General features: G+C 60.9%; 7 protein-coding genes across 7 annotated transcripts; all 7 read left to right on the top strand.

Annotated features, from left to right (window-relative positions):
- Positions 1-1,559: 1,559 nt before the first annotated feature.
- On the top strand, positions 1,560-5,156 carry LMXM_30_0670 (conserved hypothetical protein; the record flags this gene model as incomplete). The annotated part of the gene is made up of 1 exon (XM_003877540.1): positions 1,560-5,156. One exon carries the CDS (start codon positions 1,560-1,562, stop codon positions 5,154-5,156), a length of 3,597 nt encoding a protein of 1,198 aa, XP_003877589.1.
- Positions 5,157-7,466: 2,310 nt separating this feature from the next.
- Positions 7,467-13,181, top strand: LMXM_30_0660 (conserved hypothetical protein; the record flags this gene model as incomplete). The annotated part of the gene is made up of 1 exon (XM_003877539.1): positions 7,467-13,181. The coding sequence occupies one exon, from the start codon at positions 7,467-7,469 to the stop codon at positions 13,179-13,181; it is 5,715 nt and encodes a 1,904-aa protein (XP_003877588.1).
- Positions 13,182-14,419: 1,238 nt separating this feature from the next.
- LMXM_30_0650 (conserved hypothetical protein) lies at positions 14,420-15,427 on the top strand (the record flags this gene model as incomplete). The annotated part of the gene is made up of 1 exon (XM_003877538.1): positions 14,420-15,427. The coding sequence occupies one exon, from the start codon at positions 14,420-14,422 to the stop codon at positions 15,425-15,427; it is 1,008 nt and encodes a 335-aa protein (XP_003877587.1).
- Positions 15,428-16,069: 642 nt separating this feature from the next.
- Positions 16,070-18,844, top strand: LMXM_30_0640 (conserved hypothetical protein; the record flags this gene model as incomplete). Its single annotated transcript, XM_003877537.1, has 1 exon — positions 16,070-18,844. One exon carries the CDS (start codon positions 16,070-16,072, stop codon positions 18,842-18,844), a length of 2,775 nt encoding a protein of 924 aa, XP_003877586.1.
- Positions 18,845-19,397: 553 nt separating this feature from the next.
- On the top strand, positions 19,398-22,307 carry LMXM_30_0630 (conserved hypothetical protein; the record flags this gene model as incomplete). The annotated part of the gene is made up of 1 exon (XM_003877536.1): positions 19,398-22,307. One exon carries the CDS (start codon positions 19,398-19,400, stop codon positions 22,305-22,307), a length of 2,910 nt encoding a protein of 969 aa, XP_003877585.1.
- Positions 22,308-22,896: 589 nt separating this feature from the next.
- LMXM_30_0620 (conserved hypothetical protein) lies at positions 22,897-25,347 on the top strand (the record flags this gene model as incomplete). Its single annotated transcript, XM_003877535.1, has 1 exon — positions 22,897-25,347. The coding sequence occupies one exon, from the start codon at positions 22,897-22,899 to the stop codon at positions 25,345-25,347; it is 2,451 nt and encodes an 816-aa protein (XP_003877584.1).
- Positions 25,348-25,838: 491 nt separating this feature from the next.
- On the top strand, positions 25,839-27,518 carry LMXM_30_0610 (conserved hypothetical protein; the record flags this gene model as incomplete). The annotated part of the gene is made up of 1 exon (XM_003877534.1): positions 25,839-27,518. The coding sequence occupies one exon, from the start codon at positions 25,839-25,841 to the stop codon at positions 27,516-27,518; it is 1,680 nt and encodes a 559-aa protein (XP_003877583.1).
- Positions 27,519-27,730: the final 212 nt, after the last annotated feature.

Raw genomic sequence — 27,730 nt, 5'->3', positions numbered from 1 at the left:
GTGAAGAGAGGCTGCAGGCGCAAGCCGGGAGGGAGGGGGGCCGGGTGCTGTTCGTTTGTGCAGCTCTTGCGCATGCGCACACACTCCCCCCTCCCGCCTATATGTGTACACGTGTATATATATTTATATAGCGAGAGAGAGAGGTTCCCATACCGTCGATCGGTCGTCTCTTCTGGAACGCGCTTCTGTCTGTATGGTCTTCTCCCTTCTCCTGTTTGCGTCTTTTACATGCCCGATGGCGGTGCGGTGATGGTGCTTGCGGTGCACTTCTGTCGACTACTTTGTATGTTTGGGGCTTTTCCTACACTCGGTTGCTATTCTCCCCTCCACCCTCTATCTGAATTCTTCTCCTGCGTTGCCTGTCACTCCCTGGCGTAGACTTCGGGGTAGTCCCCACCTCACGGGGGGGGGGTGGGCGTGTGTGCATGGACGTATACGTGTGTATTTCTATGCGCTTGTGCGTGTGTGTGTGTGTGTCTTGTTTTCTTCTTTGTCCTCATTCTTTGCCCCCGTCTGTCTGCCTCTCTGTTGCCCTGAGTTCGGATGCGCGTCGATTTGCCTGCGTCTAAGGCACGTACGCACCCCAACACCTGTGGGAGGGCTGTGTTGTCCAGCAGTCATGGGAAGGCACAGACAGGAGGAGGAGGAGGCGACGGAGAGGAGTCTCGGGTGCTTGCACACGCTCCGGGGCGTTGGCATCCGCCTCCTCCCCACCCCACCCCCTGCAGCCCCACGCGCCACCGTCTCCTGTCCTGCTCACGAGTCGGCTCCTGCCCCGCGTCTTCTCCCCTCTGTCTCTGCCCTCTTTCCTCTCCTGCCGCACCGATGCAGCCGCTCCCCTTTTTGCCTTCGCCCCTTGTCTCTCTCTCTCTCCATGTCTGTTCCTTATCTGCGGGAAGTGTGTGGAAGCGCGAGTGGTGCGTGGAAAGACACCGAATACAAAAGTAAACACGATACTCCCTTTGCCCACTTGGGACTCTCACTCTCGCCCTCTCCGCCTCGCGTGGGCGGGGAAACATGGCTGCAGACGCTCTTGATGCCTCAGCATACCGTGAGGCAAGCACGCACGCGCCAAAGACACTAGAGATGAAACACTTTCCCTATCGTCATCAGCGTCAGCCCTCCATGTTTTTCTCTTCACTTACCCGCCACTCCCCGATCAATCTGCGTCTCTACTGTTTGCACCTCTGCGGCGAATGCCGTGTTTCTGCCACCCGCCCTGTGAGTAAAGTTCAGGTGCTGTGGAGCCTGCATCCTCACACACAGCAGCCGGCGGCGGTTGCCTCCCCATCCGTGGCCATTGCTCCGGTGTTGCAAGGTATTGCTACCAGGAATTAGACGGACCATTCGGCACGCCTCTTTTTTCTTTTATACTCTGTCTTGTCGTGTCGGCGCACGCCTCCCCTCCCCTCCCTCGTGTATGCTCCATCTCTGCTTTGGTGCGGTCCTTCTCCGATCTCCCTGTTCCCAACTCCATCCGCCCTTCTGTTCATCGTTACCTCTCTCACCGCTGTGGTGCATGGGTAGGGTGCCTGCCTCACACGTCGCCTCGGACATACATGCTCAGTGATAAGGAATCGCTGGCGTTTGCAGAGGAGGGCAACTCCCCACCCCTGTCGCGGCAGCCAACGAAAGCACCGGCGGCCGTGCCAAAACGGCCACGGATCAACACGATGCCGCGCCTGCATTCACCTAGCCTGCAGACTGCCAAAACAGCGCGCTCAAAGCCTCCGCTGCACAGCTCGGCGTCCGGTGCCGCGGCAGGTGGCACCACCGCGCACCCGTCTCCCTCCGCAGCCGCCAGCAAGCCAACCAAGGCCGACATCATGTCCGATTCAGACACCGACAGCATTTTATTTGCCGAGGAGGACGGCTCAGCGGCGGGGATGCCGATGCGTTCATCCACATCGGCAATGGTGCGGCCGGCGACTCGGCAGAGCCTCACTTGTGCAACACCGGCCGGGAGGGCAAAACGACTAAGTCGCGCCAGTAGCATCGGCTCCATTCAGTTCAACTCAGAGCCGGGTAGTCGGAGTACATCCCCTGGTCCCAAGGTTCGCGTGAATCCTCGTGCTTCGACACCCGTGGAAAAGGCGGAGCCGCTACCCCCGCCGCTCTCCAGTGCCAAATGCTGTGTTCCTACCGACACCAGCATCAGCTTCATTGAACTTGGCTCGGAGTGCATAGAGTTCGGGCTCTCCTCGCCGGCGCAGCCCGAGAAAGAGAAGTGCACGGCGCCCGTGAAGAACAGCGCCCCTCCGTTCTGTCCTCTCTCAACTCTGTCCGGTGAAGCAGCGGCCGCCGGATCAGCAGGTCGGCATTCGACAGTCAACGAGGACAGTATTGCCTTCCAGACTGAGGACGACAGCGACTTCATACAGAGCATCAGCACCCCCGTCTTGCCCCAGAACCGAAGCCTCGCGGCGATGAACAGCGGGAGCATTCCTGCCAGGCGCGACGGTCACTCTGCCTCTGCCCTGGAAAGCTGTGCAGGTAACTCTGTGGGTAACGACAGCATTGCTTTCATGCTCGAAGACGACGCGAATGACAAGAACCTGCCGTTGGGGGCGACTGTTGCGTACCCGTCGAAGCGGGACACCGGGACGCCGAAGGTATCGTCGTCGAATCGCTCCCACTCGTTGCACAGTCGCCCGCCGTCGCGGCCGCTGAGCCCGTCGATTCGATTTGACATAGACAACGCAGGCAACGAGAGTGCCATGGAGCGCTCCGACCCGCTGCTTGGCAGCCGTGGTACTCACCCGCTCGCCGCAAACAATCTGCCTGTATTTGGTCACGGTTCGACTCCAACTTCGTCGCCAATTCCGGACGCCCTCTCCCCCAGCATCAATGCGGCACTGGGCAGCGCAGCGGGTGTCGGTGTTCTTGACGCCGCTGGAGAGGCTGACACGGCAGCAACACCTTCACCGACAGCCTCTCAACTGGCCAAAAAAACCGTCGTGACAAATCGCCTCCAACAGCCAAAGACTCAGCACTCGCGTCTGCCTCAACCGCGCAAGCACGCCCCCACACCAGTCGGCGGGGACGCAGAGCTGTCTCCCTCGCGCACCCCCACTCACCCGCCACTGTACCAAAGGGCAGCGGTGTCCACCCCTCTCGACGCGCAGGCCGCTAGGGCGCCGTTGGTGTCGTCTACTGGAGGCTCGAAGAGCCGCTCTGCCTCCTTGAGCGACCGCAACTTGTCAAGGAAGAAGGGCGCTCGGCTGCCCTCGTCTCCTCACCCCACGCACGAGGAACAGCAAGAACGGCTGAAGCGTCGACCGAAGGAGTCCACGGCGTCCTGGACAACAGGTGAGTCGCCAAATCGCCGACCTGTCACAGAGGAAGGCAGCACCGGGTCGATGGATTCACCACCCGAGGCTCTCGTCACGGGGGCCCGAAGTCAGACCTCAACAGCGATCGCCTCTGCCATCCCCTCGCCGACGCAGGCGATGCAAATGGCGTTCCCGGCACCCGCCGGTCAAGGCGCCCTCCACTGTCCTGTTCAGGTGTATTCGGTCAACCGGGAAGGAGAGAACCAGTATTACCGGCACCACCAGCAGCTATACCGAGGTGCGAACCCCCGCACAGCCGACGACCACGCGTACGCGCTGGAGATGCGCGGCGAGTTCGTCACCGGTGCCTTTGAAGAGGCAGAGCAGTGGCGCCAGTTTAATGAACGGCAACGTGCAGAGCTGGTCGAGCTACGCAAGCGCATCGCCATTGCCCGTCGGCAGGATCGCACGCTCCTGGAGAGCTCGCCGTCGCACGAGTGGAAAGCTCTAATGCCCGCCCCCAACAATCGCAGCCTCGTCCCGCAGCCAACACCGATGGGAGGTAGATACAGCAGCATGAGACCGCGATCACAAGGAGCACTGCACCGACCTGCGGTGCGCGACAAAGACGCCAAGAGCGGAGGTGAGCAAGGCAAACGGTTCAGAGAGGCGCCCTGGACGCTACCGCAGACAGGCAGCGCTAGACGCCTTCAGGCACCCGTCAAAGACGCTTACGCCCCCGCCGCTGCTGCTGATATGCCGTCCCCCTATCCGGCTCACCGGACCGGGCCTGCCGTGTCATCTCCGAATCCTTACCCGCCCGCCACATCCGCTACGCACGGAGTGCCGTCTGATAGCATCGCGCAGTCGGCGGCAGCAGCCTCCGTCGCGAACCTTTTGGGCATTCTCTGGCCTCCTCGTACGTCAGCCGCAAATCCCTCGCAGCGGCTCTCTCAAGCTATCGGCACTCTCGTACCTGAAAGCGGCGCCCCGGAAGTTGACCTGTACTTCTTGAACGGGTCGCGACTTACCCCAAACCAAGTGGCGAGCTTCTTTGACCTCGTCCGCGTACAAAAGGACGCTGGGTCTCGCACGGTTGCAGCAGCTCTGCCTCGGGCGAGCGTGGCAGGGGCACTGGAGACCCTTTCTCCCACCAAGCTTCGTCAGCAAGCGATACCCTCCTCCCTCACGGTGACGGCGAAGCGTGGCGGCGATGCTGTGTACGTCGACCCGGCAGACCTCTACGCCGTTGGACACTCGATTCCTCGCTCATTGTCGCCGACTCGCGACAGCCGCGCAGCCCCGCTTTCCGCGAAGCTCACCGCCCTGCTCCCCAAGAAGGCGATTCGCCGCAGCCGCGTGCTGCGGGAGGTATTTGACGCGATGGACCTCAAGCGGCAAGGCACCATCGCGCTGGACCATCTTCCGTCTCTGGCTCGCTTGTTTGAAGTCGAGCTTGCCTCCATCGAGCACAGTCGCGAATCACTTCTTCAAGGCAACGCAGCGCCGCTGAGGTCGCTGTTGGAATCCGCAGTGGCAAGCCGACAACTGCACGCCACCTCGTGGAGAGGTGCACGCGAGAATGTCGCTGCTGGCGCCCACAGGGGCCTGGACGCCGTTGACAGTGTCGCGCTCGATTACGCCGGACTCACTCGGGACCAGCGAGCGAAGTTAACGCACCTCACGCGTCGCCTGCTGCTCTTGTCGTTTGCCGTGAATGTCGTCATTCCCATTGCTTCGGCGAGCCGCATTCCTTTGCTGGACTTCTCGACACTCAGCATGATTGTCTACGCCGCTGTGGACAACGTCGACCAATCCGTGGGCTCGCCGAAGGGGGAGTGGCGGCAAGTGGTGCAGGAATACTTTGTTGCCCTGACTGCGTGAGGCAAAGAGAGCCGACGGGAGGGGGGAGGAGGGAAGCGTGGCGATGGGATTGGAGAGGGTGATGGACTTGTGCCCGGGTGTGACCTTCCTGCCCCACTCCAACGTCTCGAACGGTGATGCGGGCCGCGTCGTCTCTCTCCCACACCTCAGATATTGGTTTCCCTTGTTTGATAGACATCATGTACTATTCAGAGGTGTGCGTGGGTGCGTGCTTGTCTCTCGTTGAGCGTGTATGTGTTCGTGTGCGACATCTTCAGTCCTGAAGCGGCACACCAAAGAGCAGCGGTGAAGGAGAAGTGTGCTGCTTGTTACATGACGTGTACGTCCATTCCCCCCTTCCCCTCCCCTCAGCTTCATCAGTTTGCTGTGTGACGCTGGCACTGTGCGGCCCTGGTTGACCGCTTTCGCTTCGCTGATTAGGTGCACCGATGTGTCCTGACAGTTTTACGCGCCTCATACGCTTCATCTCGTCAGACAGCTCCGTCCACACTGACCATCTGCCCCCCCCCCTCCTCTCTTCCACCTCCTGTCCTATTACTCTTCACATCTATTCCACCCGCAGCACCGCTGCTTTGGTAGGCGATTAGGGTACCTTTCTCTCGCTCACTACATATGCATATATATATATACATATATTTATACCGGTTCCACCACCACTTCCTTCCCTGCTCGCCACGGCTGGAGGAGGGGGAGGGGCACTGTCTCCGTATTGCTGTCATTATCTCACTCCTTGTATTCGCTCTCAGTTATTTTAGCGCGACCCTTTCTGCCCCGGGGGCGTTTGTCTTCCTCCGCCACCACACATACGCCAACACAAATTTTCCTTTGTGCCGGCGACCTTCCCCTCTCCTGTTGTATCTATCTATCTCAATCACCGCCTTTATAGGTTCCATCGTCCTCCTCGCGATTATCCTCTACATACAGCTGCAGCGATAGTGAGAAGGGCGTGTGTGCGTGTGCGTGTCTGTCGGCATTCCTCTTCGTTCAAGGGGACGACCGAACCACTGCAGAAGCTCCCTGCTCTCCTCCTCCCTCTCTTTTTTCTTTCATGCTGTTCTTGGTCTCCTCTTCTGCTGCTTTGTCTATCCTTGCTTCTCTCCTCTTGCAGCGCACCGACGACCAGGCGCCATCACCTCTCTGAAGTGTTGTCTGTTGTGACGTCTGCTCCCACCAACTCCCTCAGCGGGCGTGTTCCGAGACGCATACGAAAGCATTTCGTGTCTAACCAAATCATCATAGAGCCTCCATCACTATTACCTCCCTTGCCGCACCACTCTAGACATCCATCTGTGCATCAGAAATCCCTGCACATTGGCGTGAAGCACAGCACGCAAGAGTGTAGACAGCAACAACAACAACAAAGAAACCTTCTTGGGTCCACCGTGTTCACCTCCGACCGTTGCCTCCATCATCCCCCTCCCCCACTCTCCTCCTCCCTTCCCATCATCCCCGCCCGTCTGTGCTGTGCTGCCGACTTCGCGTGCACTTGTGTTTTTCTTTATTACTGTCCCTTCCTCCTCCTCGTCTTTTTTGAATCCCCGCTTAGAATCCTACTCTCCTGGTGCGTGCCTGTTTGACTGACTGCCGATCGAGTCCTCTGTGCGGTTCCCTCTCGCTCCCTCTCCCGCCTCCCCGATCCGAATGTGGCCCATCGTTTCGATGTACGACTCCTACTTCACACCTGCTTCGCTCTCCAGGCTTTTTTTTTGAGCGTCTTCTCCTGTGACCGTGCAGGCCCCCTCCCCTTTCCTTTCAGTGCCTCTGCCCTCACGCCTCCCACTGCTGAGCCTCCTGCTCTTGTTCCGGAAGGCACTGCCGAGAGGCCGTTTCTGTCCGTGGGCTCCCGCACGCCTTTTACGTCTCGTTGATGGCTGTGGGCAGTGTTGGCGCAGTTGCACGCTTCTTCATGCATGCGCCCATGTATAGCGGTGTAGCGGCTTCCATTGAGTGTGTTTGATTCTTCGTTCTGCTTTCTTTTTTTTCCGCTTCGCTTTCTCGGCTTGCACACCCGCCCCCCCCCACACACACGCACACGCACACGCTACCTTTCCCCCTCCGCACGAACTCGTCCTTTCCTTCTTCGCCTGTAGCGACGCTGCCATCACTGCCTCATCATCTCCTCCACCCTGCCTTCCATCAGCGCGGAGGGTGGCGCGTCTGCTGTCGTGCAGCTCATTGAGCTGCCTGGGGGGTGCATCTTCGCTTCACGTGGGGTGAGTGCGGGTACTGTGTGGTCACGTCATTGCTTCTCTTTGTTTGGTCTCTCCAAAGCAGTCTTCGGCAAGACCGTCATAGAACACGATAACAGGAATGCATCCCTCCTCACCTTCGTCATGCGACTTGCCGATACGGCCTGGTGTCGGGCCTCGACAGCCCAGCACCACCTCTCACACCTGGGAGGACTCACCACTGGGGAAGGCCAGTGTAGCGGCTCTCGCAGATGCAACCACCGTTGGCCTAAAAACAGCAGCTTTCACGGCAACCACCACTACCGGCAGCGTCTTGAGCGCCATTGTGCCGCCTCTGCAAAAAGACAATTCTTTTCTGTCTTCCATTGCATCCGGCGGGCCGTCGCCTCGGTCTGAGTGGTCGAGCAAGACGCGGCAGCACGTGCTGCCGCTTTCCTCCTCATCGTATCTGTCGCATTACCGCCCCTCGGTGGACAGCGAGGCACAGGAGGGCGGAGCCTCTCCATCGTTCCCCAGAAGCGCAAACGCGATCGTGACGAGCCGCTCCTCCATTGCACGCCTAGTCGGGCCACAAACCACCGACTGTGACTCTCCCTACGCCCTTTCGCGCGCGAGCGACACGGTGCCGCCGGAGTGCCTCGCCTCCCCACCCCCGCTGCAAGGAATCGCTCGCTCTGCTGAGGTCTCCGTCAGCTTGGAAGACGCTTTTTCGGCGGCAGCGGGGCCAGAGGCGATGCAACCAGCAGCTGCTGCAACGCTCTGCACGCCGCCGAGGCTTACTGGAGTGAACGGCCACCGCTCGCCTCAGGCAGCGCCTGCCTTCCTCATCGTTACTGCTGCTGCGGCTGCCACGCCTGTTGTCGTCAAAGATCCAGCAAACTGCAACGACGCATGCGTCTGTCTGAAAGAGGCGATGCAGCACTCCGCAGAAAGAGGCGGTGCTTGTGCACATCATTCACACGTGCCGCTGCCCTCTACTCCCAGCTCGGCGAGCGGAGCATGCAAACTGGACAACGACGACGACGACGCCAGTGAGGGCAATCGACTTGGCACCCCGGTCCACCGCAGCTTTCTGCAACGCTCACTCTTTGGGAAGCTCTCACTGGCTTCGCACACCACGAGCACCCCGCCATCTACGACGGCGGATGCCGCAGCCTCGAACGGCTTTGGTGGCCAGTGCTCGCTCTCTCAGCCTGCTGCGCACTCCCCGATCCGATGTAGCTCACGTGTCGACACCGCTCCTGTTTCCCCGTCACAGACAGCTCTCCTGACAGGCATCTCTGCCGCGGCAGACACTCCTCAGCGCCAGCAGAAACGGCAGCAACAGCCACAAAGGCCCCTGTCGCTCATTATGCAAACCAAGGGCAATCCTACACCACCACGAACTGCCGTGTCGGACCATGAAGCTCTCGGCAGCCCCATCCAACCGCTACGGCGGAACTCCACGAACGTCTTCGAGGAAGAACAAGCATCCGCAGCTGCGGCAACGACAGAGCCCCGCAGCCGCACCACGCCGTTTCGCTCTCTGGTGGACTGCACCGCCGCCGCCGCGAAGGGGCCAACGGCCGAAATGGAGACGCGGGTGTTCCCTGGCGGACTTTTTATCACGAGTCCCATGCTGCCAGAAACCCCGCAGGTGTCGCTGTCCACAGAGACATGGTCCGCCCTCGGTGCCAAAGCCTCGCGGGAAGACCTAAGCGACTCTGAAAAGATGCCGTGGTACGGTCTCAGCCACCCGGCTCAGTTTCCAACCTGCCCACCACAAAAGATTGAGGACACAGTCGGTGAGGTGCTGCAGCATCTTCACGAAGACTCAGGCAGTGCTGCGAACCACCCCTGCCACGACCCCTACAACAGTCCGCACACACCTCGTAGCTTGTCATCGGTGAGCTTTGCCAGTCGCAGCCTCTCTGTGTCCTCCCCCGGCCTCGCCAGGCCCTACGTTGCCTCCTTTGCTGGTCGGCGATCCGTTTCTGTCAGTGACCACGACGGAGCTGCTACAGCAATCTCTGTTTCCGAAGTGCAGCCCGAGGAGTTGGACCGCTGCAACACTCCCGCGTCGCCGCATACTCCGTTAGGAAACCGCACTCCTGGACCGGTAGGACTCCATGACAACTCCATGACACAGTACAGCCTAGGCCACTCGCACTCGCGCTACCGCTCACAGCTGCTCTCCCAGTCTATCACCCCGCAGAGGTCGGCCCGCCGTGCCTTTTCTCGCCAGACGACCCCGTTACAGTCCTTCCGCTCCAAGGTGCAGAGCCTTAGTTTCGAGTCACAGCAGCAGCAGTATGTGTCCCATTACGTCATCGATCCGGTCAAAGGCGCCAGTCAGCTGAACCCGTGCCGATTCTTGATCAACGGTGGGTCTGCTAGCTTCGCAGAGCGCGACTACCTTGCCCCCAGCCGCAACCCCTTCAGCCTCTACCGGACACTCGAGCCGTACGCCACCGACCTCTCGGTGCTCACGCTGGGCGCAGCGCCTGACAGCGCCTCCCCCGACGTCGTTCTCTCTGAGCACGATCTATCCGAAAACCAGACGACTTTTGCGACTGCTCTGCAGCGAACTGCCGTCCGCCCCGACGCGGCAGTCGTCCTGTACGAGCAACTCGTACCTCCTCCCTCGAACCGCCCAGTTGTCTCGCACCGCGCGCAGATGGAGGAGTCCATTGCCCAGGGCCCGCTTGCCACTCTCCTTATTCCGGACGTTGACACGGACGAGTGGCTCTCTCTAGCGAGCCACTCCCTCTCTGCGAGTGGCAGCAGCGGGAAACACGGGCGAACGTGGAGCGTCTTGCTCGAGCAGGACAAGGCCACCACACTGCATGATACAGGAGTCGTTTCTGATAGATGTGACCGCCGCACCACACCGCCAGCAGCGCAGACGGTAGATGTGCAGCCGCCCACAAGCGTAATCCGCACGGATGCGCAGACAAACGCAGCTACGACGTCGTTGTCGTCGACCCCTGACGTCTGTCCTGGTGCCTCGGCAAGCTTGACGCGGTCAGAAATGGCGCCGCTCACTGCACAGAGTCCCTTCTGTCACGAGGTGCAGCTAACGACGCCGTTGGTGGCCCCCATCGAGGCGGCCTCTTCCAGCGAGCTGTGCGATGCCTGGACAAGTGCATCGTTGCTGAAGCAGCCACAGCGGGGCGAGTGTGTGACGAGCGACAACGCCTCGCCTCTGCCACAACGTCCTACGAAAAACTCAACCGCCATGGACTCGTACTCCGAGTCCTCCACGGGCTGCGGCACGGTTTTTGCTGGCCGACCGCTGCATTTTGAGTATGACGAAGGAGACGAGGCGGCGGCGTGGGACGGGTGCGATGAGGCGCACTGTCCCTCCAACCCTACTTCCGTTGAAGAGATGGGAACTCAGATGGCGTTGCACGCTCAAAGTTCTCTTGACGTACGCGCGGGAGGCAGCGGCAGCACCTGGAGCAGCTATGGATCGCCGAACTACCTTTGTCACACCGTCGCGAATACCGGCTTCTCTGCAACGGTGCAGCCGAGTCCTGTAAAGGAACTCAAGGTGTTCCACATAGCGCGTGCGCCTCCTGCGCAGCCGGCGCCGGAGCGTGAGGCGGCCCTCGCAACATACGACAGAGAGGCGAGGGCGGCTGCTTTGCCTCTTCCATCCTTCAACCTGAGCCATTTGGCAAACTACTCACCACGGCTGCAGTTTCTTCCCCCGACGCTGCAACCGCGCCCGTCATCAGAGAGAGAGGTAGTAGAGCTGTGCATCTCCTCTGAGTCTTCGTGGGTACGGGGGGCACAGGCCCCCGTGGTGGCTGGCGCAAGCCCGAGTGCCCCCTATTCGGAACACGCAGACATCTCCGCCACCGCACAGATCGGCTGTCGCCTGACAGAGTCCCTTTCAGACCCGTTGGAGACAACCGACACAAGCGAGGAAGAGGTGCCGGGCGATCGCTTCCAGGCCCACCACGTCTTTCAGTTCCTGCACCGAATCGCCACGACTTGTGGAGAAGGCGACGTCCGGGCAGCGAAGCAAGAAAACGGCCGCCGCGCAATTCCGTTGTGCGTCGAGGTGAACGGCGTCACATGGCTCGCGATGCATCGGCTCAACGGTCTGCCGTACGCGGTGAAGGAAGTGCCTGCCGCAGTCTTCAACCTTGCCGAGCTACGCTGTCTTACCCTTTCCGTAAACCCTCCGTCGAGCGGAGAGACAACGAACAGGGAGGCCCGTCTTGAGCCGCGGGATCCGTACTCGGCAGTTCTCACTGCAGATGACAGGATGGAGGCGGAAGACTACATTGTCCGCTACTACAGTGTCAGCACACCACCGCAGAACAGCATCAATCCAGAGGTTCATCTGCTGCAGTTGGAGTACTTCCCCCGTGGCTCACTGTCGGAGGTTGCCGGGCGTTGCAGCGGAACGCACGGGGCCTTCTCAGCGCATGAGCTATCCTCATCCGTAGTTGGCGCAGGGGTGCTGAGCGGTCGGTTCTGGCTGGAAGCCGTGACACAGGGCCTGCGAGGGTTGCGGGTGCTTCATCACGCCGACCTCATCCACGGGTGTCCGCTGCCACTGTCTCTTTTCCTGTGTGGCAACACCCCCTCCGCTGTGCGCTTCAAGTGGAGCTGCTTTGGCAACGCGCGAGCTGACGCTGACATCTACCCGACGGAGTCGCTACCGGCATGGCTGAGTGAGGCGGTCACGCAGCTGTACCGGAGGGCCATCTCTGGCGGCTCTTCAGTCACGCCGGACGTGATGGAGGTGGCGGTGTTTTGCTTGGGTATACTCGAGGTGTTGGTAAACTGCCTCTCCGCACAGGTTCTAAGCGGGCGGCCATCGCGTGACTCACAGCGTCTTAGTGAGCTGGAGTGGATCGAGGCGGTTGTCATGCAGAAGAGCCTCGAGCTCGACGCAGCGGGAAAGGAGAATGGGGAGGATATGCAAGCATTGGTGCGTCTCATGCGCTTCTTGTGGGATCTCTCGAACAACTACAGCACCGCGGCTCAGGCGTTGGCGCAGCTCAGCGTCCGTGTCGATCCCGCCGCCAGGGTTGTGGAACAGCTGTACGAGTGCGAGCTGGCTCGCTTGACTCGACAGCTGGAGGAGCGGCGGCGGCGCATCCATCGCCGCCAGCAGCATGGGCATCCGCAGGCTCTTCACAGCACGAACGCGGCGTTCTCCTTGCCGACGGGCACGTTCTTTGTACGCTCTCCGGCAATCAAGGCGGCTGTCGCTGGCGCCTCGAAGAGGCACCCTGGCGAGGTTAGCGAGCTGTCATCGCCGCCGCTGCGCCCGGCACACGAGTTTTCTGTCACGCGTACCAGCCTCTCGTCTCTCGGCGGCCCTTCACCGCTGCCAAAAAGTCGAAACGGCACCCCGCAGTTCGTCTGTGCAGCGCCACTTCCGCTGCACCACACGCTGCTGAAGCGTTCCCACACCGTGACAGGCAGTCTGTTTCTTCCCTCCAGCACCGCCGCCGCACCGGCTGCTGCTGCTGCTGCCCCGGCCCCTCCAGCAACTCTGCGAGTTGAGCGGACGCTGTCGGATATGTCGGGGAGGAGAGGCGGTGGCGGTATGGTGGGACATCGAACAAGATCAGAGCTTCACCCCGGCATACTCAAGGTGGTAAACCACATGCTCGAGAAGGCGGTGCAAAGCGGTGAAGATGGTGCAAGAGACACAATGGCGGCTCTCTTCAGGCCCGCGGTGGAGTCAATGTGCCAGCGAGGATGGACGACCCTGTACGCAGGTTTACCGCTTGCCGTCGCAGGGGTTATCAACGGTGACGCACGCGCAGGCACGAGCGAGGCTACTGAAGCACTCGTGAAGTCTCTACGACCAATGACTTCATTCGAGTAGTACCTACACGAAGTAGTAGGGAAAAGAGGGAGGGTGTGGACGTTGCTCGCACGTGGAAAAAGAGCATGCACGACAGCGTTTGAGTGGGACCGTGCACGCGTATACGCGTGCTGGTGTGGCCATGGACGCATTGTGGTTGTTATCAGTGCCGGTCCCATCCAGGGGAAGAGGCCTCTTATGTGTGTCCACACTACCACCACCACTACAGGCCTCAGGAGTGTCCTTGTCCGTGTTCACGAGAAAAAAGGGGGTGGGTTGATTGCCCCCTCTGTGCACTTCATGTCTGCGTGCTTGACACGCTTGACGTCCGCAGCGGCAAGGCAGTAGGAAGACAGGCAGTCGTTGTGCGGTCCCCTGCAGGTTGACTCGGTGCCTCTACTCTTTGTGTGCCCACAGCCTTGTCCATAGAGGATTTGTGTTTCTCTGCATGTGTTGGTATGTGCAGCTTTCTTCGTGTTTCCGTTTCTTCCTCCTTTTCGCTCAACCTCATGCGTCCCTGCCGACGCACACGAACGTCTACGTCTCGTCTTGCGTCGTGGGAGATGATTCGGTGCCGTCGCCCCCTCGCCAGCCCCCTCCCCTCCCCTCGCACACCGCATTCACTCTCTCGTCACCACCCCAGCATCAGCGCCGCCCCTCTTTCTGTTTCTTTGCGGACTCTTGCGTGGAGCGGCGCGTGTGCCGTTTCCGCGTGTCCGCCGCCCGTCCCCCCCCCCTCTCGTCGTGCAGTATGCTTGATGTGTGTGCTTGCTTCATCTCTCATCCTTCTCTCCTCCCTCTGCGCGCCCGGGATTGCATCTCGGTTGTTATTGCGGCCTCACATGCACCAACGCGTGCCCATGAAACACACTCGCACGTTCTTAGCTGTATCTTCATGTATGGGCGGTTGTGCGTCTCTAGGTCACGCAGCGCAAACATCGCGTTTGTGCCCTTGTCCAGTGCATTGCTGCACGCACCATTGGTCACCAATGTGAGAGGTGGTGCCTACCGTATTTCCAGTGCCTGTCTCGCGTTTGATCGCCGCCACACGCATACGCGTGAGAGCATGGCGTGTGACAGTCAGAAGACTTTTCCCCATCTCTCTGCTTCCGATTCGCTCGTGACGCTTGCCCACCTTCGCACACAGAAACACACACTCTTCACAGCACGTATCACTCGCACCGTGTGCGTATGAGACGTGCGAAAGTGGTGCGGACGGCCCGATTTCCTCCCATCTTGTCCGCATCGAACCGTGACTTATGTATCGTTGTCAGTCCGCCCTGAAGCTCGTGGAGATAAATGACCGCTACCGCATCTTTCACCGGTTCCGCCCATCCACGGTGGTGGACTTGGCCGCGGCTCCCGGCGGATTCGCGCAGGTGGCACTGGAGCTGATGCACCTTCCAGAGAACGCGCCGAAGTCGGCACTGTCTCCGATGGTCGTTGCCGTGGATCAGCGGCCCATCGACCCTATGCCGGGCCTTGTCGTCGTTCGAGGCAACATCCTCCAGCACCAACGAATCCTGCGAACCGTACAAAGTGCCTTATCCCTCATGAGAGCGCCACCAACGTCACCACCGCGCGTGTTGTCGTCCGCGCACACCGCACCTCAGACGAGGTGTGTGGACATGGTCCTCCACGACGGGGTCTCTGTCGTGAAGGGGCAGCGCGCCTTTTCCGTGACCTACGCGCAAAACCAAATGGCACTGAGCTCTCTGCTGTTGGGCAGTAAACTGTTTCAGCGGCACGGTCTCATATCCGACCTCCCCACCGATGCGGTGCCGCACCGGTCAAGCAATCCTGAAGGACTTATCAGTCGCAGCACCTCTGCACCGCGATCGTCGTCTGCCGTGCTTCCCGTGTGCTTCGTCTCCAAGGTACTGCAGAGCGATCACTTTGCGCAAGTCCTCGCAGCCACGCAAGCGCTGTTTTGCCACGTCCAAGCATTCAAGCCGGCCGCCTCTCGCCCAGAAAGCCTGGAAAGGTATGTGGTGGCTACGCACTTCCAGCTGGCAGCGTGGCAACGGCTGACCTCGCCGCACGCGCCGACAGTGCCGCAAAATTGGCAGCGGCGTTCCAAACACCATCGCTCGGCCGCATCCGTGTCCCTGTTCAGTATGCCCCCAGCGCTGGAGGATTGCGGTGATGCGCATCGCATTGCTTGGAATTGTCTGGGGTGCGGGCGCACCTGCATGGGCTGCCAGCCCTGCCTGCAGTGCGGCCCCTACCGTCCAGCGGAGAATGCAGGAGAGCGAAGCGCGCACTGAGGTGCTGTCACAGGTGGCCGGTACCCTCTAGTGCCTCACAAATGTGGAAGTACCGCGGAAGGTAACAAGGATCCGTTTGGTTGTGACTTTTGCTGCGGCGCGTACTCGCGGATCACGGCGACTCAGGTGCTGCACACACTGACTACGCCGCCATGCTTACTCACCATATAGCTCCTTGTCAGTCTCTCTCTCTTGCGGACTCCCTTTTGGAGTCACTCAAGCGATGCCATGCCTCCATGCATCTGTGTGGGTAGCACGACGCGCACTCGCATACACGCCAGCGAGCCCCCTCCTCTGTGGCGCACTCGTGCCTCTCTCTTTCCATCCGTCCCTTCCTCTGCCCCCCCCTCCGCCCCCTTTCTTCACGCTTCCATGGCACTGATGCGCTGACGTGCACACTTCTCTCCTTCGTGTCCACACACACACATGCGCACGCCGCTCCCCCATGCTCTCTGTGACCCCAATGGAACCGTCGACGTGGACGTGCCACTCATTGGCACAGTCTACTCTCAGGAAGGCGCGCGCATTCATCAGCTTCTACCGACACTCTCCCGCCTGCCCGCCCGCACGTCCGCCACATCCTCCCTTGGTTGACTCACTCCTCTGTGCCCTTTATCTGTCTCGTGCTCCGGTGTATGCGAGATGAGGACTCAGCGACTCTACTCCCAACTTGCAACGGTGCTTCGCTTTTCTTGTGTTCGTGGCAGCACTGCGGCAGCGGCCGCAGCTGTTTGCACAACCCTACGACACGCCAGCGCGGAAGCTGTCCTAGCGCAGGAGGAGCATGCTGATGGCCTTTACGGCGGCAGGAATGATGCATCACCGGCAGCCGATCCGGAGCATGCACAGGAGGCTGGTGGTGAAGAGCCGCACCGGGCCTCACTGGTGTCCCAACTGCTGCCGTATGTGTACGGTTCCAGCGGTGTCGCAGGCGACGCACACCTTTTGCTGCCGATCGATCACGTCTCGTTGCGTCGCATCAAGAACATAATGAGTGTGAAGAGCAGGCATGATTTGACCAAGGTGCTTCACGACGCCCGCCTGCTCGCGACGCCGGAGGACTGCACCCGCTACGTGAACCTAACCGTCTCCTACATTCGACAGCAAGCACGGGTGGAGGAGCAGGCGCAGTCTCCATCTCTTGCGACGCGTCAGCGTGCAGCGTACTTGCAGCGGCAGCTGCGGCGTGTTCAACTCAGTGGGCTGGAGAAGAGCGCGCTGCTTAGGAAGGCCTGCACCCTCGTGGAGGAGCGACGAGTGCCACTCGTTGTCGCGAGTCGTCTGCTGCGCTATCGCTGGCCCGATGACCTCGCCATCGTCACTTGCGGCGTCCGTCAACCCTACGTGATGGATTTGATCCGCAGCTGGGCCACAGAGGCGCTGCAGAAGAATGAGCTCGAACCGCAGGACGCGCGCGCACTCTTGAACAACTGTGCCTTCGCCTTGAAGTCCGCTGTGCGGCGGCGCGCGAAGGGCCAGGCGACAGAGCCACTCAGCGACATCTCGTCCTTCATCGGGGCACTTGCGATGAGGGCCAGCCAAGGCGCACACTCGCCCGCAAAGGCGGAGGGGTTGATTGGGCTCATGTGGTCGGTGCACTTGACGGGGTGTCCGGCGCCAGCGAGCTTCTGGGACACGATGGTGCAGCGTGTGGTGAGCATGAATGAGGCGTTGGAGGGGGAGTTCGCAAGCAGCGTGGACGCCGCAGCATCGGAGGACGGCACGCCCACCTCCGTCCGCGCCCTTTCCACCTCTCCCGCATCGTCGCCGTCGTCCACAAAAGCGCCGCGCGCGGGCCACTTCTTCAGTACTCTTACGACCCGCCAGCTCTACCGCTTCCTCATGGTGCTGAAGCTGGCGAAGTGGGATGGCAACCCAACCGTTCTGCATCGGCTGGCGGACCAGACGCTGCGTAACGTCGCCTTCGAGTTGGAGGCAGCGAACTTCAACCGGCATGCGAGCGGTTACAGTGAAGGCGAGACGGCGGCGGCGGCGGCGAAGCCGAGCATCAAGCCATTTTCCGTGGTGAGCGCCACAGAGGTACATCTGGGCATGGTACAGCAAAAGCCCGTGCAGTTGCCCAAGTCAGTGGTGGCGCGCCGCATCCGGCAGGTGGCAGACCTGCATATGGACGAGTTTCTTGAGCTGCTTCACCTCACCGGGGAGCTGGGGGTTCCATTCAGCGTCTCTGCGACCCGCATGATGGACGAGCTCCTCATACCACTTGTCCCGCACCTCAATGCTAAGCAGCTCATTGTTCTCCTCAAGGTCGTGCGTCACACGCGAAGCCAGTCCTCGACGCTTCTGCAGGTGGTGCTGGACCGCCTAGTCGATCGTGGCGCTGCCGGCGCTTACGCGCTTCCTCTAGCAAAGGCGGCTCTGAAGACTGCTGCGAAGGCGCCGGCCGTATTCCAGAGCTTGCGCCTGGACGACTTTGTTGAACTCTTCACGACCACGTGCGAGGCGCAGCATACACTCGTTCGGGCAGCGGAAGTGGCCGCGATGGGAGACATCCTCTACGCCCTCAGCAGGCGCTACGAAGAGATGTCGCTGCAAGGCCAGCGCATTCGCGACGTGATGAATCTTCTCTGTGCGCAGGTGGACCGGCTCGTTCAGCTGCAAGTGGCGCCCAGCTCGATAGCAGACCGGCTGCTGGAGTCTACCGTTCTGCTGCGCATGCGAGGCAATAAGGTGCAGTACCCAGCAGTGCTGGAGCTGCTCGCCTCCAGGGTAGTGGCAGTAGATCGAGAGGAGCAATTTCGTGAGGCCCGCCAAGAGCGAGCCATGAAGTGGTCCGAGACGCTCGCAGCAGGAGGGGCGGAAGGAGCGATATCTTCTCGGCACCGCGAATCGCCGAGGTGGGAACAGCTCTCCGAAGGGGACCTCCCGCAGGTGGGGAAGGCTGTCCTTTCCGTGTATGGTGAATTCGTGTACATATTCGAGCGCATGGTCACCATCAAGGCGGTTCTGACGGCGAAGGACTTTGAGCTGTTCGCAATCAGCATCAAGAAGGCTGGACTCTACAGCATCTTGAAAGGAGCCCAGCTCTTCCAGCAAGGACACCTCGAGGCTGCTGTTCCCCACACAACGCCCGCCTCCCAAGCAGCCGCGCAGGGGCTTTCAAGGACTCTGCCGGCGTGGATGGAGAAGACGGTCACAAACGCCGTTCTCACCAAGCTGTCCAACAGCCGCATCTCTTCCTCGGACACGGACGACGACTTGCTGAAGGTGCTGGGCCACGTGCACTGCGACGCGGCCAAGGTGGACGCCGTGATTGAGATGGTGGCCAGGTCACCGCTGCGCAGACTGCAGCGCCAGAGAGCAGTTTGGCTGTACATTGCCGAGCTGGCGCGACGATTTGGCTCCGAGGAGACGAAGGAGGCAATGTCAGCGTACTTGAAGAAGGCGCTCTACTGACTGCCACGTGAGGGTCTAGGTAGCGAACCTATGGATGGCGGATGGAAGGGGACGATTGCGGGGCATCCTCTCTCGCGCGCGCGCACGTGCACGGCATACTACCTTCCTGCGGACATGCAAGACAATCATTCGTGACGCGTTCGTGTTCTGGAAGGGTTTGTGGTATGTGCGCCTTCGAATGTGGTGTGCGAGTGGCTCCCCGTGATGCTGACGCTGTCGTTGAAGACGTCGGAACTCTGTCACACAAACGCGCCTTGGAATACCCCGTACAAGACCGACGTGGAGGGGAGTCCCGAGACGTCCGTAGCGCTGGTTGCTCTCACAGAACCACGCACGTATACGCACACACACACACACAAAGAGGGATGGAGACAGGAAGAGGGTGTGTGCGTGCGCCTCTCGCCTTTTCCTCTTGTCGTGCTTCCTGTCGTCTGCGTGGCTGGGGTCAAGAAGGAGCTTCACCGTGCTGCCTCACGGATGTGTGGTGCAGCCGACCGTGTCTCGGTTGCACGCTGCCGCTTCGACGGCTTTCTCTCTCTCTCTCTGGGTGTGTATGTTGCACTGGTCCCCGAACACTGCCACCGACCCATCCACATGGCCATTCTTCGCTTGCTTTCCTCTCTGCTGGCTCACTTACTCTCACCAGATCTGCGTCTCTCTCTCTTTCTTGGCAGCGATGAGGCGGCTTTCAATGGCACCGGCGCTGCGGGCTGTCGCACCGCCGTCGCCCGGCGTCTTCGCATGCCTTTACGTATCGTGCGGCTGCGCCTCTCAGTACCAGAGGCGGTGGACCGGGACGCAGCGACGCGTCATCCGGCCCACTGAAGAAAGCGTCGCAGAACTGATGGAGGATGACGATGACGAGGTTGCTCACGTCAGCATTGTCAATGTCTCCTCCATCGCCGCCTCCACGTCGCTTTCTGCCATCTCCGCGTCCGCGTCGCTCTACCGGCGGGTGGCAGCAGCGAGCTTTGACGGCAATGCAAACTCCACGGATGATGCCGCATGTGTAGCACCCACCCAGGATGCTGTCGAGGCAGAGGCGCTTGCGGGGACCTCCGCAGGCGATGGGGACGGCGCTGTCAGTGAGGAGGCGAGAGGGGATGAGGCGTATATCCTTCAGCAGCAGCAGTACTACTATGAGCTTCCCGTGCAGGCGCTTACCGATATCACAACCGCCTACCTGCGCTCTACAGAGAACATTGTCCTCGTGTCGCCGCAGGAGGAGCACATCCTGTTTCCCGTCCTTATGGAGCGCCTGCAGGAGTTCCACGTGTCACAGCTGCTGGACATTGTCGACAGTCACTGGAGTCGGTCTACCATGCTTCGCTACGGCACCCAGTACAAGGATATGGTGCGTGACCGCATTGCTCAGCTCGCCACCGCCGCGGCGACGCAGTTGGAGGCGAAGAGGAGGAGGCGACAGGAGCAGCAGTCGTCTTCCAACGTTGCAGAGCCGACGTCCACCGCTGTTGGCGCATTTGGTGCGACGCAGAAAGGTGAGAGTCACAGTAGCAAGACTACGGGTGCCGGCGAGGAGTACGAAGATGACGGTGCCGTGTTCGTGGCCGAGAAACAGGCAGCCGATGCGCAGCGCTCTGCCGACGCTATTCTGACGCACGCCGAGAAGGAGATCACGTCCGCGACGGTTTACCGCGCCTTGGTGGTCATGGGAATCAGCGCGGGGCACCGCAAGCGCGACTTGGCCTTTTTCCAACTGCTCGGCAACTACTTAACCTTCTTTATCAACGACTATCGAGACCCGCATGAGCTTGTACGCGTACTGACGGCGCTGGCGCGCGCGAAGGTTGTGCCGTCGCCGGCGTTTCTCAGCATGATTGCGCGCCGCATGCCGGTGCTGCACAAGCGCACCCCACTGGAGCCGCTGCCGGCCTATCGCGCTCTCTCCAACTTTGCGCGGATGGGGCACACTTCCATGAGCACCTTCCGCTTCCTCGCGGACTGCATGTTTGCCCACGTGGAAAAGCACATCAACGAGGAGAAGAAGCAGCTCGCCACGATAGCAGCCGCATCAAAGAAGCCTGAAGCTGCGACAGAGGTGGCCGATGCGAGGACAGCTCCATCTGCCGCCTCGGACTCAGCAGCCTGCATGGATTGTGCGCAGTGGTTCAGTGAAGAGGTGCTGGCAAAGGAGCGGCTGCGTCGCATGTGCGGGCTGAAGCCGTCTATGTTCACAAGGTGGCTCGCCATCCTCGCTCGCTTCAACGCCCCGCATCAACAGTACCTGCGCCCTCTCGTCAAGTCAGTCATCTTGCCGATGCTACCATACTTCCCACCACCAAGCTTCACTCGACTGGTGAGCGCGACGCGTGTGTTCAGGTCAACCGATCGCGTTCTCGTGGACGCGCTGGTGGAGCGGGTGTGCGATGTGCTCGCGCCAGCCGGCAAACTGACACGCTTGGATGTGATGGAGCTGCTGCGCCTCATCTCTCAGGAAGACACCCCCGTGCCTACTCAACTGGATCGCGTCCTCCGGATATGCAAGGACTACCTTGGGAGCTCGACAAGCATCTACACTGCGGAAGAGGTGTCCCCGCACAGCGCCGACCGGGGCGCAGCTCCGCGGCCACGCGGCACAGTCACGGTTGTGCCGCGTCCGCGAGACATGTGCAACGTGGTGAAGCTGATCGGCTCCTTTCAGAAGAGGGACGAGATCCCGCTCGAGTCCCTCACCCCGCTGCTGGAGCTGACGGAGGACTTTGCGAAGCGCCTCGCGTATCTGATGGAGCTGTGCGTTGTGTCACTGACGCAGGTGGATACGTTTCTGGAGCTGTGCGAGCGACACCAAATTCCAGATGTATCCGGGGCGTTGGAGCAGCTAATGCTGAAGCGACGGGATGTGGCACTGCACGCCAAGCGCTCTCCAGAAGCGACGGCGGAGAATAAGGACGGCAGAGGTAGCGGCGCCGACGATGAGGAGGCCGAAGAGGCGTACTACGGCCAGCTGGACATCGACGTGCGCGAGACGTTCAACAAGATTCTCCTTGCAAACGACTGGAATACCTACTGCCGTTACAGACCACTGCCTGGTCCGCTGCAGGTAGACTTCCGCAACGAGCTCACGAAGGTGTCCGCTCTTGAGCTTCTTCAGGCGGTGGACTTGTTTGCCAAGGCGTGCCCCGGTGCTCTGCAAGACGCGCCACGGCTCTTTCTCAGCCGCAGCCTGCTAGAGAAGCTCGGCAAGGAGGGCGAGGTGGTGGTGGAGGAGGCAACGAACAGCCTTATCATTCGCCAGCCCCGTGCCGAGCTTCTTACTCGTGAGGATTTACAAACGTTCACGGCGCTGGTGGAGCGGACGCCGCTGGAGGCAGTGCGCACCTCTCCGGTTGTGTGGGTGTTCATTAAAGAGAAGGCCGAGAGACTCGGCTTGACTTCCGTGGAGGAAACGGCCACGGCGCGCCTCACCGAGCTGCATGGCATGGCGCGGAAAGCGTATGCCTAGCGAACGGTCCTGTGTGCTGGAGAAGATACCGTCGCCGGTTCGAGGTGCACTTGGCGTGTTGGCGTCGTGGTGTGCTCGGTGTATTTCTTTGGCTGTTCAGAGGAGGTGAAAGAAATGGACGAATCAGAGCTGAGGGAAGGTGAAAAGCTACCAAAGGAAGGCGAAGAGCCGGCGCGGTGTGCGTGAGCGCACTCCTCTCTCTCGCTTGCTCTACCCCTTCCGGCTCCATCAGTGTGTAAGTCGTGACTCTGCCTCGCGCCCCCGCGGGTCCGCGGACAGGAGCGCGGCAGGGAACTGTCCGCATGCACGTAGACCCTGTCTCGGTGCTCCACAGCTGGAGAGACGCGAGATATGTGATGATGAGAAACCACAAGCAGAGGGGTGGGGAGGGCAGCCATGCGCAGAACAGCGCTGCTTCGCCCCACCCTCCACATGTCGCCCATTTGCCCCCACCCCTCTCTCTACCGCACCGCGCAGGACTAAACGCTCAAACATCAGTGTGGAGGAAGGCGCCTTAAGCACCTCTTTTCTTTTCACTCATGCTCCGGCGACGGTGCTGCGATAATCCGCGCTGAGCACGACAGCGGCCATGGATGCGGCTGGTGCTCAAGAGGACTCGGGCACAATTCCATTACAGCTCGATATTGGCTACGTGGATGTGCCACACGATGCGTGCTTTTCCTGGCTGCAGCGCAAGTACGCCAACATCAGGCCTGTAGTGGATACGCCTTCTGCAGACTCGAAGGGAAAGCAACTGCGCATTGACTCAGCCCTCTTGCAGCGCCTCGAGAACGACGTGGTGGCCTGCGATGAGCTGCGTTGGCGGGCCTTTTCCTTCCCGTCGCACCCGATTCATTCTCTGAACGCCAGCTACCGGCATGATCCTGGCAGGAATGCTGGCACGCCAGCCACAGCGGTCGAGATGCATGGCACAAAGCGCCATTCCTCGAACCACACGGAGCACACTACAGACGGGGCGAAAGAGCCCTGCACTCTCGTCATCCGCACCCGGGCGGATAGTGAGGCAAAGAGGCGCGCCAAGAAGGGAAAGCGCAAGGCAAAGGATAGCTCCGCGGCTTCTATAGTGGCCACCAGCGGTGCCCCCACGCCAAAAGTGGAGGATCTGCTGGAAAATGCTCTCCGGAAGGAGAAGCAGGCATACTGGTGCCGGGTTCTGGGCGAGGAAAACATCGACCACGAGACTCCCAGCACGTCCGCCTGGGCAGACCGGTGGATCCCACGCAGCTGGCGACCACTCCTGGGTGGCTATGTGAGCGCGCCAAGCCGCATCGATCAGGCGCGCTTCTTAATCTTTCCGCAGTCGGGACACCCCGTCGTGGATACGCGTGACCCAAAGGCGCTCTCCAGCGCTCCTGGCAAGCCGCTGGAAAGCCCGCAGAGTGTGCCGTACTACGTGCGCGGCACCGCGAGCTGGGAGGTGGAAGAAAGCAACCCGGCTTCGGGAGCCACAGTGCCGGCCCGCGCAACTTGTGATGAACCGAGCGATGGATCAGCGACGAGGGGAGGCCTGCACCACAGCCTCACCTATGCGCGCATTAACCCGACGACGGCACCAGAGCATCGCAACTGGGCGGACACGGTGGAAGTCTCCGTCGCTCATCAGCAGGCCCGCACGGAGCGTCAGTATGCGCCTGAAAGGGCGAAGGTGCAGCGGGTGACGCTGCTGGAGGATTCGGTCGCCGTCAAGACGAGCCAAGGCAACCCACGCCACAGCACCCTCATTTCCGCGGCCCGCGCCACGGTGCTACACAGCGGCATCAAGCACCAACGCGCGGTCTCCACCCCATGCTCCACTTCAAAGAAGTATTTCAAGAAGTCGACGGCGTCAACGGGCCCGGACGATGCATTACTCCAGCTGCGTGTCGAGGACGTCTACGACAGCAGTGTGCAGCACTTTGCGCTTCCCGGGATCTGGCAGCGTTGGGTGCGGCCTGCTGCAGTCAGAGCCTTCGCGAGCGAGTCTGATGGAGCGACTGGCTCGCACTCGCTCGACGATGCGCCGCGCGGTCTCTATCGCATGCGCTGGTCATGTGGGCCGGGAGTGGAGGTGTGTCAGGTCGGCGGGTGCGCAGACCGCGCAGAATCGTCGAAGTCAGCCTCCGCGCAGTCATCTCTCCTGACGATCTTTGGCAAATTGTGCTTGGAGTCGTGGGTGCAGGTGCCCCTGTCCTCACGGTGGACGCTGACGCTGCGCAACCAGTCTGCCGCGGTCGTGCCACTGGAGGCGTGTGCTGTTGCGGCCTCGCCAAAGGTGGCCACGGAGGGTACAGGTTCGGAACCGGCGGACACTGCTCCATCCTCAGCTGACGCAAGCGGCTCTTGGATGGAGCGAGTTTGCACGCACCCGTACTTCTGGGCGACTCAGGGGCCGCGGTGGGACGCCGCTCTCGTACGTGGCTTCAAGAACGACTACAACGGTCTCCATCACGCACGGCGGTGGTACTCGCTGGTCTCAGCGGAACTGACGCTGAGTGGAGGGGTGCAGACGGGCAACAGCGCACGCGTGAAGAGGAGCCACAGCGCTGCTGCTCCGCCACCTCAAGAGAACGACACCACAGGTGGCGCCAGAGAGAACGGGGCGGGGATGGATGAAGGAAACGCGGAAGACTCGACGCCAACAGCTGGGAGCCGGTGGAGGGGCACCTCGCTAACAGCCTTCGCTAACGCCTGCATGGTGGACAGCGTGCGCAACTACCCGCGCGCCTCCGTCGGCTTCTCCTTCGTCTCGCAGATACCTCGTCTCGCCATCACCCCCTTCAATGAAATTATCCCTCGCAAGTTCGAGTGCTCGTTGAGCTGGTTCGCCGCCTACAAGCCCCGCGCTGTCGAGGCGGCGAGCGGCAAAGGCGTAAATGGAAGCACCGGGTTCGGGCTGGAGCTGCAAAGCGGATTCTCGAAGGCTGGCCCCTCTGTTGCTGAGCCGACAACGACGGCGGACGGCATGCCGCTCCTGCGTGTGTCACCGGTGGAGACGTTCCAGCACCTGAAGTGCGGGCTGACCTGGCGCTTTGACGACTGAGACCGCACACAGCAACGGAAGGGCGGCAAGGTGCAGGGGATAATAGGTGTGTGCGTGTGTGTGTGTGTGTGTGCGCGTCAAAGTCACAGGCACGTGATCATAGGAGATAAAATGAATGAGAGCACACAGAGCAGCAGTCAGGTAACGGGCGTGCGTGCGAGCGTGTCATGGCACCGCACGAGTTTGACTTTTCCTTGTCTCCCTTCCTTCGTAAGGGAGGCGAGAGGCGCAACTCCCATGATGTTGTAGCACTATGGCGCAGCACAGCTCACGCAAACACCTCATCCCCCTATGCACTGCCGTCTCCGACTTTCCCTTCAGAACTTCTCGTGTATCAGTTCCTCGCATATATATATATATATATTGATTCGTGTGTGTGTGCGCACTTCCTTATCATCCATCCTTCTCCCTCTCCTCCCTCACGTGGTCCTCCCAAGACCACTTACGTTGCCCTCACACACCAAGCTGCACGGCCTCAGTGATGGAGAGACATGCCCCACCCTGAGAAAGCGTCGCTGGAGCAGTTCAGGCAACAGGAACAGCTCATCCACACGAAGGCGAAGAAGGCACCTCCATTGACGTCGGCACCGGCGACTGCGCAGCCGCGACAGACGTGTTCCTCCCTCCTCCAGAAGGCGAGCATGTCGCAGCCGCGTCACACTGCCGCGAGAAACGGAGGCAAGGTGCATCAGCTGAGGGTTAAAAACAAAAAGTCGAATCCCAACGCCGTGACCCCCTTCAACCACCGCGCACGCTTCACGAAACTTAAGCGCGGCATCCACGCACAGCGGCAGTGGGTGCTGGACTGCTTGCCGACAGCGGAGCTGCACATCAGCGCTGGTGCGGTTCCAGAGCTAGAGCACTTCGAGGCTTCTCCAATTCGCCCCACCCCCTCATCCTCTGCGCAGGAATGGGCCAGTGACAGAGAGAGTGACGGTGGCCCATGTGCGGACGTGGGCTCGCGCAGAGAGTGTCACCATTCTCAGGCAGTCGTCAAGCGCACCGTGGCGGCGATGAACTCTCTCTATGTAAGTCTGGACGCGGCCATGAAGGGTCGCCGATACAGCCAAGCAGGGAAGCTGAAGAGGCGCATTCACGCTTGCCAGCTGCGGCTGCGGCGGGAGTTGAAGGCCCGTACGCTACAAGCTTCCTTGAGAAGCGATGCAGGTAGAACCAGTCAAGCACTGCGTGACACAACTAGTGCGGGGGTGCAAGAGACGCGCACAACGGTATCCTCCAGCGACGCTGCGCTGCCGCCCCCGTACCGGAGCTTTCACCCACCCTCGACATGGCTGGGTGTGGGCCGACACCCGCGCAGCGCGTGGGTGGATCAGCGCACCGGCCGCTACCCCCAGCTGTGCACCGAAGCACACCTTCAAGCGGTAGTGCGTCACTTCATGAATGGCGACGTAGCAGACCTCGACATCTTGCCCGACACATGTACGGCAATGATCCCTGCTCCGTCTTCGTCGCCGCCCAGCACGGCGCTTTCGCGGTCACAGCGTGCAATGAAGTCCTCGCTCTTCGCCGCAGCCTACTGCACGAACGTACTCACCGACGCGCTTGATGACCTCTGCTTCACGCTCCTGCAGGGCCTCTACAAGGAGCAACGCGACTTGAAGCAGAAGCAGCCGCTGCAGTTCAAGGCGAGGCAGCGATACGTTGTGGGGTTTCAGGAGGTGCTGAAGTGTCTAAAGGCGGGGCGCGTGCGGCTTGTCCTACTGGCGACGGATGTCGAAGCGGTCGAGACTCCCGTCTCGGCACCACCCCCACCCCCACCTCAGCTTTCAGTCACCACCGCGCCTGGTGGGCATCGGACGGCCTCGCCCTCTGCCCGCCCGGCAAGCAAATCATCACGGAAGAAGGCGTTCCAGACGCTGCACGAAGCCGTTCAGCTTGTGCAGCAACTCTGCGGAGTCACCGGCCCTGCCGCACGGGACACCGTCTCACGCTTCAACGGCCACGGCACCCGAGCACCACCCCTCTGCGTGTCCTGCATGTCACGCCAGCGACTCTCCTACGCGCTGTACGCGAAGGGCAGCAAGGTGGGCTGTGTGGCGGTGCTGCAAGCTGAAAAGAATCGCGAGGCTCTCAAGGCGGTGATGAGCTACGGGCGATACTTGACCGCCTACACCGCAGAGATGGAAACGACCATGGCCGCAGAGGGGTGAGAAGTGCCACCGTGAAGGTGGGCAAATGGCGAGGCTCTCTCGCACGAATTCGCCAGCCGAACAAGGTGTGGGCAGCGGTCAGTGGCGTATGTGTTTGTGTGAAGAGGAAGGGGAGAGGTGGCGCAGCCCCCTGCCTCTGCCCCCTCACGCTGCCCTGCTCACGCTAAAGAAGGTGGCCAATGTGTGTTGAGACTGCAGTGATAGGATGTCGA

The sequence above is a fragment of the Leishmania mexicana genome, chromosome 30, assembly GCF_000234665.1.
Source record: "Leishmania mexicana MHOM/GT/2001/U1103 complete genome, chromosome 30".
NCBI lineage: Eukaryota > Euglenozoa > Kinetoplastea > Trypanosomatida > Trypanosomatidae > Leishmania > Leishmania mexicana.
Note: the sequence above shows the minus strand (reverse complement) of the source record. Positions and strands in the feature narration are given on the sequence as shown.